The sequence below is a fragment of the Lissotriton helveticus genome, chromosome 4_1 (genome assembly GCF_964261635.1).
Source record: "Lissotriton helveticus chromosome 4_1, aLisHel1.1, whole genome shotgun sequence".
Taxonomy (NCBI): Eukaryota; Metazoa; Chordata; class Amphibia; order Caudata; family Salamandridae; genus Lissotriton; species Lissotriton helveticus.
In genome coordinates, this window is record NC_136063.1 from 798,399,731 (window position 1) to 798,419,610 (window position 19,880).

A 19,880-nucleotide genomic window follows, 5' to 3' on the forward strand; every position below is an offset into this window, starting at 1 on the left:
TCCATCCGGTGTGGGCTGGATACCACAGACTCACTGGGCAGAGCGATGGCAACGACGGTGGCGATTCGTCGCCCCGCCTGGTTGAGGTACGCCAACTTTTCGGCTTATGGACATGCCGTTTAATGGCCGTCGCCTATTTGGCAGCCTCTCAGCCCCGCGCCAGTAAACAGCTGCTTTTCGCCCCTTTTGTGGCCAAGTAAGGGGCGCCCCTACACGTCCTGCCAGCCACGGGCCGCAGACTACCATCCAGCGCGGTGGCGGACGTGGAAACCACCGTGGCGGCGGTCGGGGGCAACGGCGAGGCCAGTCCACACCTACCCCTGCAGCATCCACCTCAAAACCCTCCTAGTCCGGGCTTTAAGGCCCATGTGACGCCAGTGGGGGGCAGGGTTCGCCACCACCACCTCCACTGGTGCACTGTCACATCGGACAGGTGGGTGCTGCAAATCGTCCAAAGGGGCTACTCCCTCCCCTTCGAGGCGTCCCCTCCAGCCATGCCACCGCAGTACCAATGCGTGTCGGGGGATCACTTCCAACTTCTGCAAGAGGAAGTTACGGACCTCTTGGCCAAGGGGGCCATCGAGCGCGTTCCTGGGCCAGAAGTAGGGTGTGGTTGTTACTTCCACTACTTTCTGGTACCCAAGAAGGGCAAAGGGGGCCTACGCCCTATCTTGGATCTAAGGAACGGCAACGGCTTCCTCCGGAAGGAGAAGTTCAAGATGCTGACACTGGCTCAGGTCTTAGCTGCCCTAGACCCGGGAGACTAGATGGTAGCGTTGGAATTGCAGGACGCTTATTTTCACATCCCCGTCCTGCCGGCCCACCGGCATTGCCTGCGGTTCACAGTAGGCCATGAGCGCTTTGTTAGTTTACCGTGCTCCCCTTCGGACTTACCAGCACCCCACGGGTGTTCACGAAAGTGATGGCGGTGGTCGTAGCTCATCTGCGCAGGTTAGGGGTTTCAGTCTTCCCCTACCTCGACGACTGGTTGTTGAGGGCAGGCTCGCCCCAAACAGTCGTCAGCCACCTCCAGTCTACGGCCGACCTCCTGCACCTGCTGGGGTTCTCCATCAATGTGCTGAAGTCACACCTGTGTAACTCTCAGAAGCTCCTCTTCATCGGAGCGGTTCTAGACTCGGCGCAGTTTCGGGTTTATTCTCCCGAACAGCGGGTTCGGGATATTCAGGCTCTGATTCCGATCTATCAGCCGTTATCCAGAGTCTCGGTCTGGTTGACGCTGCGGCTTCTGGGGCTGATGGCCTCCTGCATCCTTCTGGTGCATCACTCCCGGTGGCGGATGCGGGCTCTGCAGTGGGACCTGAAGTTTCAGTGGGCCCAGCATCAAGGCAACTTATCCGACCATGTCTTCATCTCGGACGGCGCTGCAAGACAGTTGCAGTGGTGGCTCACGGATCGCGATTGGGTCAGCGGCAGATCCCTCTCCCTACCCCAGCCGGAGCACGTGGTTGTGACTGACGCGTCCCTCCAGGGCTGGGGAGGCCACATGGGAGAGGCGGAGATCTGAGGCCTCTGGTCTCCGGCGGAGTCCCGGCTCCACATCAACCTTCTGGAGCTGCAGGCGATCCGGCTTGCACTGAAGGCATTCCTCCCCTCTGTCCGGGGGAGTGTAGTGCAGGTGTTCACGGACAACACCACCGCCATGTGGTACTGCAACAAACAGGCCGGGGTGGGGTCGTGGACCCTATGCCAGGAGGCTCTGCGCCTCTGGCAGTGGCTGGAACATCAGGGCGTGACCCTGGTGGTTCAACACCTGGCAGGTTCTCTGAACGCCAGGGCGGACAAACTCAGCCGTCAGTGCATGATGGATCACGAATGGCGTCTGAACTCAGACGTGGTGCAAGGCCTCTTTCAACAGTGGGGATAGCCCTGGTTAGATCTATTCGCCACAGAAGAGAACACGCAATGTCATCAGTTCTGCGCGTTGAAATTTCCAAGGCGGCACTCACTCCGAGACGCTTTTCGTCGCGAGTGGAGCTGCGGTCTGTTGTATGCCTTTCCGCCTATACCACTTCTGCCCAGAGTGCTGAAGAAGATCAGGCGCGACCGGGCCCAAGTTATCCTTATGGCTCTGGACTGGGCACGAAGATATTGATATCCAGAGCTACTCAGCATGTCGGTCGATCCCCCGATTCGTCTGCCTCTTCAGGAGGACCTTCTGTCGCAGCAGCAGGGGACGGTCCTCCACCCGAATCTGTCCAGTCTCCACCTCCGTGCTTGGAGATTGAGCGGCGACAGTTGAGGCCATTTGACTTGCCTCCTGAAGTTTGTAATGTGATTCTGGCAGCCAGGCGTACCTCCACAAAGTCGGTATACACCTGGTGGTGGAACAGATTTGTGTCATGGTGCACAGCAAAGGCTGTGGACCCACTCTGTGCCCCCCTTTCTGAGGTTCTCCTCTTCCTTCTTTCTCTTGCCCAGCAGGGCTCTGCTCTGGGCACTATCAAGGGCTACCTTTCTGCCCTTTCCGCCTTCTTGAGGCTACCTGATCAGCCTTCTTTGTTCAAGTCCCCGATTGTTATCAGATTCTTGAAGGGCATCACTCATATGTTTCCCCCTGTTCCTTTCATGATGCCCCAGTGGGACTTGAATCTGGTTCTGACTTACCTGATGTGCGCTCCCTTTGAGCCGCTTCATAACTATCCTCTCCGTCTTCTTACACTTAAGACTGCTTTCCTGGTTGCCATCACCTCTGCCAGGAGAGTGAGTGAGTTCTAGGCTCTTTCCTCTAAACTTCCTTTCCTTTCTGTCCATCCGGATAAGGTTGTGTTGCGGACAAGACCCTCTTTCCTGCCCAAGGTAGTCACAGTTTTCCACATCGGGCAGTCCATCACTTTGCCCACATTCTTTCCGCCTCCGCATCCCTCTAAAGAGAAAGAGCGGCTCCACCGTCTGGACCCAAAACGTGCGATGTCATTCTATCTAAATCTCACACGCCAGTTCCGGGTGGATGACCAACTCTTTGTTGGTTACGTGGGCGCTAAGAAGGGGCGGGCGGTGCACAAACGGACCATCTCTCGGTGGGTCGTGTTGTGCATCAGGGCATGCTACTCTTTGGCTAAGAAGGAGCCTCCTGTTGGGCTGAGGGCCCATTCCACTCGGGCCACGGCGGCTACTACTGCCCTGGGTCGGGTAGTCCCCTTGCAGGACATCTGTCGGGCAGCTTGGTGGGCCTCGCTGCACACATTCGCAAGACACTACTGCCTGGACAGCCAAGTCCGGAGGGATGGCTTCTTTGGCCGTTCCGTCCTCCAGGACTTTCTGGTGTGATCATTGGTTCGCAGACCCACCACCGGGGTTTGTATTGCTGGGGTATCTATTCTAAGGTAAGGAATCTAATACTAACCTGTTTCTTTCAGATGCACAAGTTACTTACCTTCGGTAACAATATATCTGTAAGAAACAGTAGTTAGTATTAGATTCCTTACCGCCCCACCCATGCACGCCGTTCTGCGAACCGATATCTAGGGTTAAGGTCATCCCCTTTCATGGCCCTAGTTTCATGGCACCAATGTTGGTTTTTATCATGGCTCTGCGTTTCTGGCGCGGAAAAGCTTAGATATAAGAACTGACGTCTGCGCGCGAGGGCGGCGTCTAAGTACTCCGGCGACGTCATGCCGACGACGGACGCGGAGCCGCAGACAACACCTACCGACGCGCAAGGGTACTGCTACACAAAAGTTTCCGGATCCAGTCTGACGCCTGGGGATATTCTAAGGTAAGGAATCTAATACTAACTACTGTTTCTTAAAGATATATCGTTACCGAAGGTAAGTAACGTGTGCATCTGGTCTGGAAGAAATAGATTGACTGGCCAAAATAAAACCTGATCAACAAGGGAAACATAGAATTGAGCAAATTTGGTTCCTCCCCTATGATATCGTCTTTAAATGACAATTTGCAACCCTCTATTGTATTAACCAATTCTGATTTTCAGGACCTTCAGCAGCGCCGTTTGGATGAGAGCATAGCTCCAATTCCACGCAGAAATGCTTCACAAGATCAGATAGATCTGAGGGAGGTGACCGATCAGACCAACGTTCCATCTTGTGCAACGGTGTATCTGGTAGAGACAATTCTAGCCGCAGATTCCTTCACAACCCGCCCTTCCTCCCTGTTCTGCGAGGGCCCTCCGGGTCTTCTGCAATTGCCTGCCTCCGGGTGGTTGTCTTTGGCGAGTGTCTTTCTTGCCCCCTCCTTCGGGGGATGCCCACCTTGTTGTTGAACTTTGTAGGCACTATTGCGCCCCTGCACTCTGGTCTCCTGTGTGGGGTTCGCTCGTGCTTCTTCTCCTTCTTTCCTTTGCTGATGGCACTTCTGCCTTTGGCAGTCCTTGGGGTCGGTGCCTTGGCTGGTCTCGTCTTCGGTGTTCGGGAGACTTTCTCCCTACTGGTGTTATCTGAGGTTGACTGGTCATTGCTCTACGTTCTGACACTGCTGTCCCTTTAGGTTCCGGGCAGTGGCTGCAGACTTCTTGGTCTGATGAGTATTTTCACATGCTTCTGCCCCGGGGAGGCTGTTGTATTTGTTTGCAGGATTGCTTTCCAGTAGCGGTACCCTGTTCTTTCATTCCAGATCTTGGTGCCTCAGTACCTGGGTCTATTCTGGATGGTGCTGTTCCTCGCCATTTGTTACTCTCCCTTCTGTTCAGCTGGGTTTTTCCGCACACTTCCAGTATTTTCACAGTTTTGTTGGTAATGACTACGCGTTGTGGCGCAGAAAGGTTCTCCAAAGAAAACTGACATAGTCACGCCGGGGTGGGACTTATGTGTCCTCACTGACAGCACAGACGCAGAGGACGTCGGGGCAGAGTCACGTGGTGCTATCCCCCTAGCGCAGGAATGCTGTGGCAAAATATTTTCAAGGTCCAGTCTCACGCCTGGGGATAATTCTACGATAAGGAATCTGCGGTTAGAATCGTCTCTACCTGATACACCATTACTGAAGGTAAGTAACTGGTACTTCTGCGCCTTATGGCACACATCTGTAGTTCAGTCACGATTTCATCTTACCAAAAAACATTCAGATACAAATTTCTATTGTGTGCAAGGGATATGAAACAGGGTTTATTTGTTAGGATGGTCACAAACAAATGTTTGTGTCTGAACTTCACCCGCTAAGTCGCTGGTGTCTCATGTCATCATACGACTCAAAGTATTGTTCAAAGATGAATCTGAATAAGATTCGGTAACGCAAAGCCAAACATTACATTGCGCAGCATTGTCGAAAAGCATGAAAAAACCATTCCTGGTCGAGGGTGTGGTCCCGTTCCTGCTTTTAAGAACGTACCTGTCACCCATGGTCTTCTCACTCCCAGGTCTTTTAGTAAGTCCAAAAAGAAGCATAAGAAGTCAAAGTTGGACTCTCCCACTTCCAGCCACTCTCATTCTAGGAAGCCTCACAGATGTCAAGGTGCCTCTCAATCACAAACACATACAGAACAGATTACCCAACTTGTCCTGTTGTGATCCCAGTTTCTGGTACCATTGGGATGCTGCAACTGGTGGAAGCCTTGAAGGAAGCCATGTGATGGCTCTTTGGCACCCTTCCAGTTCCGTGGGGTTCACCAGTCTGGTTTCCACCAGCGGACCCATCCCTGACGCCATCTTTGCTACTCAACCCTACAGCTGTCCCAGGCCCAACTCCATGGCAAACATTCGTCCCGGCTCCAACTCCATGCCACAACCCACAACAAATGACCTTGGCTGCATTTGCATGCTCCTCCAAATTTGCCTCAACCTACCCAGCCTCTTTATAACTCTGACGGAACTCTGCCATTATCTCTTGACAGGCATTAACTTCACAAACTTGGCTCAGATTCAGATAATAGCTGTTAGAAATTTGGTTGCTAGTTGGCCTGGGTGTAAGCCCTGGTCAAGCAGCAACCACAACCCTAATCTGAAAGAAACACGTTAGTTAGATTCCTTACCTTAGAATAATCCCCAGGCGTCAGACTGGATCCGGAAAGGCTAGGCGGGAGCGTTCCCATAAGCTACTCGAGCTCTGGCAGTCTGCTCCGTGCCATTCGAGGTCCTGGTCAAGGAGGAAGTCGAGGGACCGGTCGCAGAGCCACCGTCATCACCGCTCATCGGGTTCTAATTCCTCGCACTCAGGTGAGTCGAGGCATGGCAAAAAGAAGTCGAAGAGATGCCATCGTTCTCCGACGGCCCCTCGTCGGTCCCGCGAATCGGCCGAGGGTTCAGGTGGTGCAGCTCCTGCGGCTTCTCTGGAGCCCTTGGAGTCACATCCAGCCTCACACCCTCCGGTCCCTGGGCTCAATGCGACTCCAGAGCAGATTCAAGACGTCCTCGTGGCCATGAGGACTCTCTTTCTGCCATTGAGACCCACCGGCTGGGGATCCTAGCCCTGTGTTGCCTGTGGCTTCGGCCCCGGCGAAGCCGGCGACTTCGGTCCTGGTGCTGCAGGACCCCGTGGGATCTAGGCCTGTATCCCGGTCGATGCCGGTTGACCTCACGGCGCCGACCCCATCCGAGCCACCTCGGCGACGCCGGCTTCAGCCCCAGCCCGGGCTCTGCGTCGGACCGGCACCGTCTCAGACCCTGACTGGGTAGTTGCTCACCTACGCCCCGGCTCCGTCATTTCAGCCTGTTTATCAGGACACGCATGAAGGGGAGGACTGGGAGGGGTCCGAGGACCCTCTGGCACAGCAGTGCCAGTTAAGTCAGGACTGGGCAGATGAGCTAGGGGAGGCCAGTGGTCTTGACTCTTGACCTGACACTGGTTTTCTCTCTCCTCCTTCCGTGCCTACGGAGGAGGGAGCTACTTATGCTGTGGTGCTGCGCAAGGCGACCAAGGCCTTGGGCCTTGAGCTCCCTGCAGCGGCCTGAGGCCTAACCTCCTCACCGAGGTGCTGCAACTGCCAGTAAGCTCTTCGGAGCCTCTGCTGCAGTTTAATGAGGCCCACACCGACTTTCTGATGGGCACTTGGTTCAAGCCCACCACAGTCCCTCCTATGTATCGAACGTGGCCCGACGCCACCGCCCTGCTCCGGGCGACCCCTGCTTTCTGTCCACCCACCCCACTCCTGAGAGTCTGGTTATCCAGGCCTCCACGTCCTAGACCACCTTCCCGACCGGACCCCCGGACCGGGAATCCAAAAGGCTAGAGCAGTTTGGCAAAAAACTGTTATCCTCCATCAGCCTAGGGTTGCGGTCCATTAATACTGTATGCCTTTTGGTCCGTTACACCCACTCTCTGTGGGATACGGTGGCGGACGTGCTGCCCCAGTGTCCGGAGGAGGACAGGACACAGCTCGCCCAGGCTCTTGCTGAGGTGCGGGATACAGCCCGGTATTCCATTCGATGTGGACTTGACACCACGGACTTGCTGGGCAGAGCGATTGCAACGACGGTGGCGATTCGTTGTCACGCCTGGCTGAGGGCCACAAACTTTTCAGGGGATGTCCAGAGCACTCTCATGAACATGCCCTTTGATGGCGGTCGCCTTTTTGGCGACAAGGCAGATAGCGTGCTGGAGCGCTTTAAGGACTCCAGGGCTACGGCCAAGTCCTTGGGCCTTTCGGTCCAGCGCCAGCAGGCTTCTGCCTTTCGTGGCCACGGAAGGGGCACATCAGCACGTTCGTCCAGCCACAGGCCGCAGAACCAACCTCAACGCGGTCACGGATGTGCATTCCACCGCGGCGGAGCCGGAGGACAGAGAGCTGGTCAGTCCACATCCGCTCCCGCAGCATCTGCCTCAAAGCCTTCCTAGTCCGAGCTTTCAGGCCCATTCACGCCAGTGGGAGGCAGAGTTCGCCATCACCTGCTCCACTGGCGTACCATCACTTCGGACAGGTGGGGGCTGCAAATCGTCCGAAGGGGCTACTCCCGCCCCTTCGAGGCAACCCCTCCAGCCATGCCACCGCAGTACCACCGCATGTCGGGGGATCACTTGCAACTTCTACGGGAGGAGGTAAAGGCCCTCTTGGCCAAGGGGGACATCAAGCGCGTTCCTGGCCCAGAAGTAGGACGGGGTTGTTACTCCCACTACTTTCTTGTTCCCAAGAAGGGCAAAGGGGGCCTACACCCTATCTTGGACCTCAGGAGCGTCAACGGCTTCCTCCGGAAGGAGAAGTTCAAGATGCTGACGTTAGCTCATGTTTTGGCTGCCCTGGACCCTGGAGACTGGATGGTAGCGTTGGACTTGCAGGACCCTTATTTCCACATTCCCGTCCTGCCGGCTCACCGGTGTTACCTGCGGTTCACGGTGGGCCTCGAGCACTTCAGTTTATAGTGCTCCCCTTCGGCCTCACCAGTGCCCCTCGAGTGTTCACGAAAGTGATGGCGGTGGTCGCAGCTCATCTGCGCAGGTTAGGGGTTCGAGTCTTCCCCTATCTTGACGACTGGTTGTTGAAGGCCGGCTCACCCCAAACAGTAGTCTCCCACCTCCAGATTACGGCTGACCTCCTGCATTGGCTGGGGTTCTCCATCAGCATGCCAAAGTCACACCTGAGTCCCTCCCAGAAGCTCCTCTTTATTGGAGCGGTTCTGGACTCGGCGCAGTTTTGGGCTTATCCTCCCAAACAGCGGGTTTGGGATATTCAGGCTCTGAGTCCGATCTTTCAGCCTTTATCCCGAGTTTCGGTTATTATGGCCCTACGACTGCTCGGTCTGATGGCCTCCTGCATCCTGCTGGTACATCACGCCAGGTGGCGGATGCAGGCTCTGCAGTGGGACCTGAAGTTCCAGTGGGCACAACATCAGGGCAACCTGTCTGACCACGTCCTGATCTCGGAGGGCACTACAAGACAGTTGCAGTGGTGGCTCACGGACCGCGATTGGGTCAGTGGCAGATCCCTCTCCCTACCCCAACCGGAGCACACAGTGGTGACGGATGCGTCCCTCCTGGGATGGGGTGGCCACATGGGAGAGGCGGAGATCAGAGGCCTCTGGTCTCCGGCGGAGTCCCGGCTCCATATTAACCTTCTGGAGCTGCGGGCGATCCGACTTGCACTGAAGGCATGCATTCCTTCCCTCTGTCCGGGGAAGTGTAGTGCAGGTGTTCACGGAAAACACCACCGCCGTTGTGGTATTGCAACAACAGGGCGGGGTGGCTCTGCTCCTCTGAACATGGCTGGAACATCAGGGCATCAAGCTGCGCGCCGGGGGCGAGGCGGCACCACCCAACCCCGCCCAGGCGTCATCCGCGTACTCTGTGTTCAGGGCACTAGATGGTGTCCCTAGATTCACAGGATGCGTAAGCCCGTCTTGCAGTTCCACAAATGCTACCTGTATTTCAAAGAGGGGTTGTAACACTGAGTTTGCTATGCTGTCCTGTGGCTTTACCTTGGCCCCTTGGGTGTTCACAAAAGTGACAGCGGTGGTCACTGTCCACTTGTGGATGTCAGGAGAACATGTATTTCTTAACTCGACAACTGGCTGCTCACAGCAGGCTTGCCACAGTCCGTCATGGACCACCTCTGGAAAAGGCAGCCTCACCTAAACCCTGCGCTGGGAATCTGTTCATAGGGGCTATCCTTGACACCATAGAATGAAGACCTTTCAACCACACGTGTCTGCAGTATTCAGGATATAAGTGCAGCATTTTGAGCTTTGTTGCTGGTCTTAGTGAGGATGTTTCCTTCGGCTCCTGGCCTTGTACATCATTCTCGTCCTGTACTCCAGAAGGCACATGTGGACCCTGCAATGGAATCTAGCTTTCAATTGTCCAAGCACCACAGCTCTTTCAAAAGATGACTCAGGACCTCATGTGGTGGCAAACGACTACCAGTCACTCTTTCTGACCCAAGTTTTAAAAGTTGTAAGGGATATATTTTTACTGGGTTGGGGAGGCCATCTAGGGGAAGTGGAAATCATTGGCCTCTTTCTCTGGTGGAAAGCCAGCTCTACATAATGTGGCGCGTCATCTAGACCCTCTGCAGGCCAAACTCTGTGATGTAATGTTGTTTTCTTTTGTCACTGGCCAGCATGGCCTTTTAGTGGCCACAGTTAGAAATTACTTTTCGGTCCTGTCCTTTTTATCTGTTATATTATCTGTTCCGGATCAACCATCTGATCGGTTCCTGATCAACCACCTGTCTTTAACTGGTTTGATGCATTTTCTGAAGGATCTAATGCCCCAGTTCCCCCCAAAATAATTTCTTATGCCTCATTTGGGCCTGAATCTTTGCCTGATGTTCCTATATCCTGAGCATCCAAGCCTATACACATTTGCTCACTACAGCTACTGACGTGTGAATGAAAAATGATTTGTATGCCACATGGCTACTCCAAGGAGTGTCCCAGCGCTCCGCTCGTGGGTGACTTTGCAAGTTATAGAGGACCATTTATTTTTGGGTAAAAATCCAAGAATCAGATACAGACTACTAGCCGCAGATTCTTTCACGTAGAATTATCCCCAGGCGCGAGACTGGATCCGGGAAACTTTTTTTGCCGCAGCATCCCTGTGCGCCCACACGTCAGTTTTTTCCTTTTCCGTGTGCAACGCGGATCCGGTCCTTGCTACAGGCATGTTTGGAGCCCTTTTTTCTCCCCATTGTCTCTTCTTTGGTGGAACAGTGTGTGAATGCTTTCGAGCTCCAAGACTTGCACGTTGTGTGGGCATCTTATGTCGGCGACAGACCCTCACCTCATTTGTATGTGGTGTTTGGGGCAGGATCACGGCACCACTGACTGTGAGGCGTGCCAACATTTGAAGCCGAAGTCGCGGCGAGAGCGCCGGATGAAACTACTCTTGGCGCTTCTCTCCAGGTCAACGTACTCCCAACGATCAGCTTCGGCGGACGGCTTCAGATACGGCCGTGGTAGTCGTCCTCGCCCTTCCCCGATGTCACGTGAGCATCGCTCCCCGTTGGTTAAGTGTCGCAGTTTGTCCCAACAGGCTGGTTTCCGGCCTGCATGGGCTCTCCGCAGGTGATGAGGCCCGCGTGTCGTCCTATCCACCGTTTCCCAGTGTTGGGGCATCGAGAGTCCAGATGGGGACATATGGGGCGGCTTTGCAGGCCTCGCTGGCATCTCCTCCTCCTTCCCCTCCTGGGGTGTCAGCGGATCCCTTGCCTTGCGCGCGGCCCTTCGCCGCAATGCCGGCGGCTCCGGCCCCCGTGTTGACTGGCTCAGATCCTGGCTTGGAGGATGTGGTACTGTTGGGGTGCGGCCCCTCGGGGGTCCCTCCTTCCTACCACGGCACCTCTGCCTTGCTACAAACTCCCGTGGGAGTCCCTGTGGGGTCGCGGAAGGTCGCCAGGGCTCTGGTCGCATCCCCGAGCTCCTCTCAGTCCTTTGACAAGGTGGTCCTGCCTAAGGCCGAGGTGAGCGCCGCTACGGTGCCGGCTGTGGCTGGACCGTGCCGAGCCACAGGGGTTGGTGGACCCTCCTCGTCCCATTCCGTGTCGAGGCTGGGTGGGGACCCTTCGTACCTCTCCGGGCCCCTCTACCTCCCCATGGGCGGCTGCCTTGTCGGAGGGCGAGTCGGAGGTTGAATCGTCCTTGGCGCTGCCACATGGGTTGCCAGATGACCTTCACTACATTTTGGGCCGCGAAGGGCTGTGTGTCACTCCCCAGACCCTTGTTGTTACTCCACGCAGGAGGCTGCCTCGAAGGAGGTCGGGTCGGCGTCGTTTCGGCTCATTCTTCGGTTCCTTAGGACTTCCAGGTCTGGCCCTTGCCCGTCCTGCTTGGCTTAGGGGACGGCCACCTTAGTTTGCAACCGTCACCCATGGAGGAGCTGCTTTCTCCACTGCGGGGCCCTACGGAGGGGGGTACGGCCTTTGCTCACGCGCTGTCCACGGCCGTGGGCATTCTGCGCATGGGTGACCCGGCTGCTCACTTTCCGGCGGACGATCTCTTGGAGATCTTACTTCCTTGTGAGGGTTCACTCCTTTCTTCCCTGACGGGTACTTGGAGGTGTCCCGCCTCAGGGGATGCAGTGCCTCAGCACCTTCTGCACCAGCATCTTCCAGCGCTGCGTGACCCGGCATGCCTTTCCCTCCACCTCTCTGCGGCCAGTCCACTTTTGTGATCCACCCTGCCACCACTGTTGACTCTGCTGTCCTGGGAGGCCCGCTGGCTGGACTCTTGGGGGCAGAACATGTTCGCCTCGACCAGCACTGCTCTGCGGGCCCTTAACACCGTGTATGTGTTGGCTAGGGCCTCCTCTTGTTTGTAGGACTCGGCTGAGTCTCTGGGATCCACAGCCTCCCAGGAGACGTTCCAGGTGGACTTACGGCATCATGCTGTGGATGGCAGGGAGCTATCGGCGTTTATTCTCCGCTCCGCTCTGGACATCTCTGAGGTGCTGGCCCGGGCCATGTCTTCCTCAGTCGCCATGCTTGGCTTAGGGACGGAGTTTTCCCCGAGAATATTCGGGAGCGACTCATTGACCTTCCGTTTAATGGCAGCCTGTTGTTCCATGCCCCGGCTGACTCCGCCATCCAGAGGTTCTTGGCGAGGCCTCCTCCTCCTCCTCCTCCTCCTCCTCCTCCTCCTCCTCCTCTTCTCTTCTCTTCTCTTCTCTTCTCTTCTCTTCTCTCCTCTTCTCTCCTCTTCTCTCCTCTTCTCTCCTCTTCTCTCCTCTTCTCTTCTCTCCTCTTCTCTCCTCTTCTCTTCTCTCCTCTTCTCTCCTCTCCTCTCCTCTCCTCTTCTCTCCTCTTCTCTCCTCTTCTCTTCTCTTCTCCTCCTCTTCTCTTCTCTTCTCTTCTCTTCTCTTCTCTTCTCTTCTCTTCTCTTCTCTTCTCTTCTCCTCCTCTTCTCTTCTCCTCCTCTTCTCTTCTCCTCCTCTTCTCTTCTCCTCCTCTTCTCTTCTCCTCCCCTGTGGAGTGTGTTTTTTGGCCATTGAGTCCTCCCTTGGGACTTTGGCATTATTGGCTGCTGGACGGCCCTTTGTTGTACATATATGCGTGTTTCGCTGGAGTTGTTGTGCAGACTTGGCCCTGAGATTAGGCCTTCTGCTTTGCTTGGGCTGCTTATCAAGCCTTCCGCTGGGACGTATTTCCCCGTGGCTCTTATGTTTTTCCTCTGCTGCGGAAGTTCTTCCAAAGAGGGCTCCCATACCTTGGCACTTAATGTACCCTACGTGGGGTAGTGGTAGCTGTTATATAGCTTGCGCTCTACTAGGGGGATCTGGTCTCCTTCGGGTGCCCGTTCTCCATGGCGTTTATGTATGTTGCTTTGCTGCTTGAGGTCGGCTGCGCGGCCCCTTGTAGTGTAGTGTGCCCGGGCATTCCCTCTTCTTCATGCTCCTGTCCTGAGGGCTGGGATGATTTTGTGTTCTCCCTTGTCAGGTGCCGCCTTCCCGGCCTTCCTGGGGCCCCGGACTTTTCTTCTTGCTTCTGGCGGCTTCTGACTGTCGGTGCCTTTCTGTCTGGCATGTTGCCCTCCATTTTGGGTGTGTTCGCCTTCTTTTCCCTCGTTTTCTTGGGCCCTCTAGGCTTCTTCTTCCACTCCTCTTCCTGTCTTGGCATTGGATGGAAGCTATGTTGCCTTGTAGGGGAGTGGGGTGCTTCGGCCTTCCTGGCCTTGCCCTTGGTTCCTCTGTTGTGAGTGTATGGCTCTTTTCAGCCTCTTTCTCCCACCTACGTCTCCTGGGGGTCGTTGATGTTCTGCTGGTAGGGTTCCTTTTGCCTGGCTGGGACGAGGTTCTACCTGAGCCGCAGGTCTGGTCCCCTGTGGGACCCTCTGTTCTGTTCAGGCTGGTGGGGTCCTTTCGCAGACCCTCCTTCCCCGTGGGTATTGCTAGGGTATCTATTCTACATGAAAGAATCTGCGGCTAGTAGTCTCAGATGTACGAGTTACTTACTTTCGATAACGATGTATCTGGTAGAGACGTTTCTAGCTGTAGATTCCTTCAGGGTCCGCCCTTCCTCCCCGTTCCGCGAGGACCCTTCAGTTGGTCTTCGGTACTCGCCTCCCGGTGGGGGGCTGTCTCTCCTGTGAGTGCCTTCTTTTGCTCTTGACGGGTGGCTCCGTCTGGTTGCGGTTCATTCCATTTTTTGGAGGATGGGGTTACGGTGCTCCTGTGCCCTGCTGCTCTGGCTACTCCAGGTTTGGGGGGTTTGTCTTCAATCTCTGTCCTTCCCTCCCCTCCCTTCCTTTTGCTGCAAGGGGTCCTGGCCCCTCGGCTACCCTCTGAACAGTGGTCATCTGGGCATGCCTTGCCCTTGTTCCTTGCGGGGGTGGTTGTCCTCTATGCTGGGGTGGCTTGGAGATTTGTTGTCCCTGTCTGTCTCGGCACAGGCTCCCCTTCCTTTTCAGGATGGGAGTTTTGTGCCAGCTACTTGTGACCTCGCTGACTTTATGTAGGCAGACGACGCTTGGGCGGAGTCGCGTGGTGCCGCCCCGCCCCCGGCGTGCAGGTATGCTGTGGCAAAAAAGTTTCCGGATCCAGTCTCACGCCTGGGGATAATTCTACGTGAAGGAATCTGTGGCTAGAATCGTCACTACCAGATACATCGTTACCGAAGGTAAGTAACTTGTACTTTCAGCCTTTTTTGAACAGCGTGATGTAGTCCATTGTGCGTACCTCAATGGGGAGCTTTTTTCATGCAGACTACCCCAAATAGGAGAATATCCTTCCCCCAACTCTGATGCGTCGAATCTTGGGGAACCTGGACCCGAAGGCTGTTGACTGATGAGGACATTGAGGCTGATTCTTGCCCTAAGGTGGCCCGTGGCTGTATGATGAAGTGTTATGTGGACTAGGACCTGCTCTTTAAACAGGATCCTCTTCCATATTGGAAACCAGTGGAGGACATGTAGGTGAGGGGATATCTGTGTTCTTGGAAGTAGGCTAAGAAGAAAGCAGGTTGCTGTGTTCTCGGCCACCTGAAGTTAATTAGTCAGGGAGTCCCAAATACAGGGCATTTCCATAGTACAACCTCGAAGTTATGAGTGCTTGGATGACCAACTTCCTCACTGAGAATTAGAGGAAGTGCAAAAACTTTTTTAGAATGTGCAGCAGACCAGAGCATGCGCCCACCCCAAATTGATTTGTGGTTGGAAGGTTAGTCGGTTGTCAAATTTGACACCTAGATTCTTGACTGTTCCTCCTGAGGGCTTGGGGGTGAATGGGGTGTGTGTTTCAGGCCAGAAGATCTGCCTTGTTTCTGGAGAGTTATGACTGAAGATTAGAATTTTGGTTGTGTCTGTATTACAGTTTACTTGATTGGTGGTCATCCTTTGTAATACAGCTGTTAGGCAGGAGGGAATCACCTGCAATCTCTTCTTGCATTTCACAGGAGAACAGCAGTGGAGTGTTGACAGCATTGGAGATCACCTTTACCCGAGGCTTCAGCTAACTGGGCTATTGCCTTAAGATACATGTTAAACAATGTGGGACTCTGGGCCGAGTCCTGAGGCACCCTCACTGACAACTCAAGATTTTGAAAAAAATGGAGTGACCCATACTATGTACTCTTCCCTCCAGAAAGGAGGCAAGCCAGTCCAGGGCTTGTCCAACTACCCGATAGTTTAGAGGATCAAGACCGTCTTTTTATCACCATCGTTCTGCTCGCCACATGAGGGAACTACAGGCCCCCTCCCTGCAACCTTGCTACTTCACTTTTCCTCCGAGAAATTGCTACTGTGAACTCGAATAGCATTACTGCCAAAGGTGGTATCTTACTTACATGTCAGTCATTTAATCATCTTTCTTTTTTCACTCCACCATACCCATCAAAAGAAGAGGAGGAAAAACTCCAATGGCTTGGTGTACGAGTGTTGAGTTTCCACATTGACTGTACGAAAGACCATTGTGTGGCTAATCAGTTTTTTTTGTGGATTTTAACTGGTACCATGAAAGGCAAATCTGTTCAAAAGCTGACTCAGTATAGGTGGATAGTCCTCTGCATTAAAATATGCTATTTGCATTGGCAAGGGTGGGAGGGGGTGCCGGTTCAAGACATCTGCCAGGTAGCGATATGGGCATTGGTGCGCACATTCATTAAACCCTTTTTACTGCCTTGACAGCCAGATTTGGCAAGCGGGCAATTTTAAACACTGGTTCCTGCAAGACTACCTAAACTGAGTCCACAGTTATTGGTGGCGATTTATATTGGAGGATGGTTACTGCCGTGCAAGTGTGACTTAGTTCAAAATTCTTTCACCATAGTAGTGCAGTTGACTCGCTCAGCTTGCTCCCAACCAGATTGTAAAAGAGAAACTGCTAAGCTAAAGAGCACCTGTAACATATTCTAGGTAATTTATAATAAACAAATCACGACTCCTCATGAGTACCACAGCTCAAACCATTGTTATGGTGAGTAATTCTTCATTCAGCATTTTATTTATTAGAAAAAGTGGATACAGATACAGAAAACCTTTTAAAACTATTGTCTTGAATTAGAAACTTACGTTTTTCACCTGCTCTCTGTGCCCTATTGTTAACCACCCACAATTTGAGACTCCTCTCCTCACCAATCTCATTGGCTTCAGATTGTACCTGAAAATGATACCACTTGCCCCGTTGAATATCCCCGCCTCATATCGCATTGATGTCTGAATATTCATACTGTTTTGCCTTTTTGTACCCCAGATATTACAGTCCTGGTGATGAAGTACTAACATTGTCTCTTCTTGCTTGTAAATATTTGTTTTTACATTTCATACAACGTTTTTTTTTGTTACTGGTTCCTAGTTTGTTATATATTGGTGTTGGACAAGTAGTGTTTTCTTGTACTCGTTAGATATCTGTTTCTTGAAATCTGAATAAATTGTCTTTTGTTCTTTATATCTAGTTGATTCTTCCTGCATTCCTAATTTCTTTATCTTCTATCCTTGCCTTCTGTGAGTAAATTGGATGTGTTAATTTGCTTATAGTTTTGTTAAGGCTGCCATTTCATTCTTCTATATTGCATCTGTCTGCTGCATTTCAAAACAAAGTTGAAGTTGTTTTTTATGTTATATATACTTTAATGGATGCTAGAAGCAAAGAAACCTGCTTGCTCTATATTTATTTATTTATTTTTGGTATGCCATGCTGATTGTGTATTTATGGTCCTTAAATGTGTGATATTGCATGGATTGGAAGGATTGCAGAACACCCGTTTGGCTGTTGTCTTCTGTTCTGCTTGTTACAGCATGAAACCATAATTTGAATTTTTCCTTTGTATTATACTATGAAATAGCTGATAACTTATGTGTGTTTGTTTTTTTTAAACTAGAATCCAGAGTTGAAGGTTGGCTTTCAATACCAAACAAGGGAAATATAAAACGCCATGGTTGGAAAAAGCAGGTACAGGCAATTTATTTTTTTCCAAAATTACTCTATAACTTTTGGGAATTAAACATGCAAGCTTATGCCCAGAAGATGCAGCCTAGACTTTATCCATGCTAATCCAGATTCTGAAAGAGCATCATCTTTTTTCTGGATTCCTCAGCACGATCACAGGTTGGGAGCACCCAAGCCAGACGTGCTAGTCCATCACCTAAGGACTTGGTTGTCTCCATATCCACCCCAAATTTGATTTTCTGCCTCATGGAAGGTGAATTCCAAGCAGACAATTCAGATTTGGCTGTATATCCTGACTAAAGTAGCTGGGTCTTGACCTGCACAGACCCTTTACTCCCAACACTCAACCCAGTGAGAGTAAATGTTTTTGCTCAACTTGGGAAAGTTCTTCATTGTTACTGCTGGCATGACGTGAGACATCAGTCTTGCACTACACCAGCAGCTTCAGCCTAAGGCTTCAAATACCAAGCTGGAGGCCCAGGAGAAAATAATTAACCTCTCGTTTGAGGGGGTAGACCCCTTGACCATCAAGGATCTCCAGCAGTGTAAAGCAGGTAGGCTACTGCTATGCAGTTGTACTGGTAAGACCACCATCATACTTAAGTATGGAAGAGAATCCTTTACCTCAAACACTCCTGTACGTGTCTTCTCTTGCTGAGGTTCCACTTAGCAAGCCAAGAGTAGGAGCTTTAGTAGAAAGAAGCATCTCATTCCCCAGCCTCAGCAAATGTTAAGAAGTCCCTTTGGCTTCACCAGGCATCCACCTCTACTTCAGTGCCTTCTCAGAAATTACACTTCAGTGAGGGAAAGGGGGGGAAAGGGGAGGTACTTCTTTCCATTACCATCATTGGACCCATACTGATTACCATGCTTTGTTCATGGTAATTCACAGTGACTGTGGTTTTGCAGCTTCGCATATTTTAAACACTAGGGTCCCAAAGGATCAATATAATTATTTTTAATCCATCTAGTAACGCTTTGGACGTAAATTCCCAGTGACCAATAAGATAAAGACTACAATTGGAAACAAAAACCTTTAGACGGACAGATTATCATTTCCGCCAGTTTTAAAATCGAGTTTAGAAAAACCATAGTCCAATGTATCAGTAGTACTTCCAAGCATATGGAAAGAATGGTGTACAGTGGACACCAAGCTAAATAGTATTGATGGTAAATAACTAAAATCCTACAGTAGGTTTTGTTATCACCGGTGAGGGGATGTCCTGACTCATAGCATGTGTGTGGTGCTGGCTTTGATGCGCTTACTTACCGAGACTCCCATTCCGACGACGGTGAATGATACAAAAGCATGGGAATCTATGAAAGTTACCAATACTGTGGAACCAAAGTTACAGGTAAGTAACTTGTTTTCTTCTTCAGCTTCTCTCGGAATTTAAAAAGTGGTGAGGAGGCTCTAATATGGTGTGGGAGGTCTTTGCACGCTTAGGAGCAATGAATGAGAAAGCATAGTCTCCTGCTCTGTTTTTGCCTATGCGTGGCATTTGTGCAATTGAGAGAGGAGGTTTTTTGAATTGCCCTAAAAAATCTTTTTCAGGACCCTCCTTGGCAGTGGCGTTGAATTGGGAGGACATTTCCACCTTGATGTTTATGATGATTCTGAGGTTTTTTGCTTGTGTGCTGGTGGTAGGGCTATAATAAACAAAGATCGAAGGATACTTCCTGCAGAATCCTCAGATCATGAGAATCAGCCTTCTCCTCGAAGAGCTGCTTGCCATTAAAGCGTATGTCCACCAAAGCCACCTCGACATCTCCCAAAAAGCCTTTTGAACTTATGCTGGCTTGACAATGTAAGCTAACCACTGATACTATGGACCAAGCCATCATATTGATGGAGTGCAGGAAACATAAGAGAAGAGAGAAGGGTTCACCTAGTAATCAGTTGTGGTCTTGAGATAGGTCACCTCAATTAATTACTCCAGTGGCGTTCTCCTCAGACGTGGAGTTAGGGGACTTCACTCCACAAAGAGGCCATGCAACAGCAGCACCACCGCCTCCCATGCCTGTTCCCCTGTACTCCCTGGCTTTTATGCCATTCCTGACTCCAGCTCCCACGTCGATTACCCTGGTGTTTGAGGTGCAGGGTGCAGTTCTTACACGCTGTAATGGTGATTTTTTAGGAACGCAGCGGTTCCCTCTGGTTGACTTCGCAAGCCCCCATGGGACCATTTGAATACCACTGGCGAGTCTGCCCTTAGGACTTCTTGATGTAGGAGACTACCCCAATTTGCAACTATAATACCGGCATGAGTTCCCTATCTCTATTGCTACAGTAAAAGTAAATATATTTATTTAAAGGAGTCTTCAGACCCAGACCTCTCTTTATCTTTGAGTGGAGCTTGCTGCCATCACTAGCTAATGCCTCTTGGGGAGTTTTAATGGTTTATAACTCTATTCTTCACCTTGTTTTAGGGCACCTCCGGGCCCCATTCTCCGGACTTTCCGGTTGGATGTCTTCCACTAGAACTTCTGGACACGACTCCCTTATAATCACTGTACCTTTTGAAAACTTTGTGTATGTATGTATACGCGCAGCAGCCAAAACGCGTAGATGATTGCAACACTCTATTAAAATAAACCAGAGTGAAAACCCACGGAGTGCCGGTTCTGTCTCTTCATTGAGAGACCCAAAGTTCTTTGTG

The 19,880-nt window shown here is 52.0% G+C and overlaps 1 protein-coding gene across 1 annotated transcript in view; it reads left to right on the top strand.

The window, feature by feature from the left end:
• The window catches only part of ROCK1 (Rho associated coiled-coil containing protein kinase 1), a 2,099,493-nt gene that overhangs the window by 1,775,755 nt on the left and 303,858 nt on the right, over window positions 1-19,880 (top strand). The window contains exon 28 of the mRNA XM_078687444.1: window positions 17,153-17,223. Within this exon, the coding sequence (XP_078543570.1) occupies window positions 17,153-17,223 (71 nt within the window). The remainder of the gene's footprint in view (window positions 1-17,152; window positions 17,224-19,880) is intronic.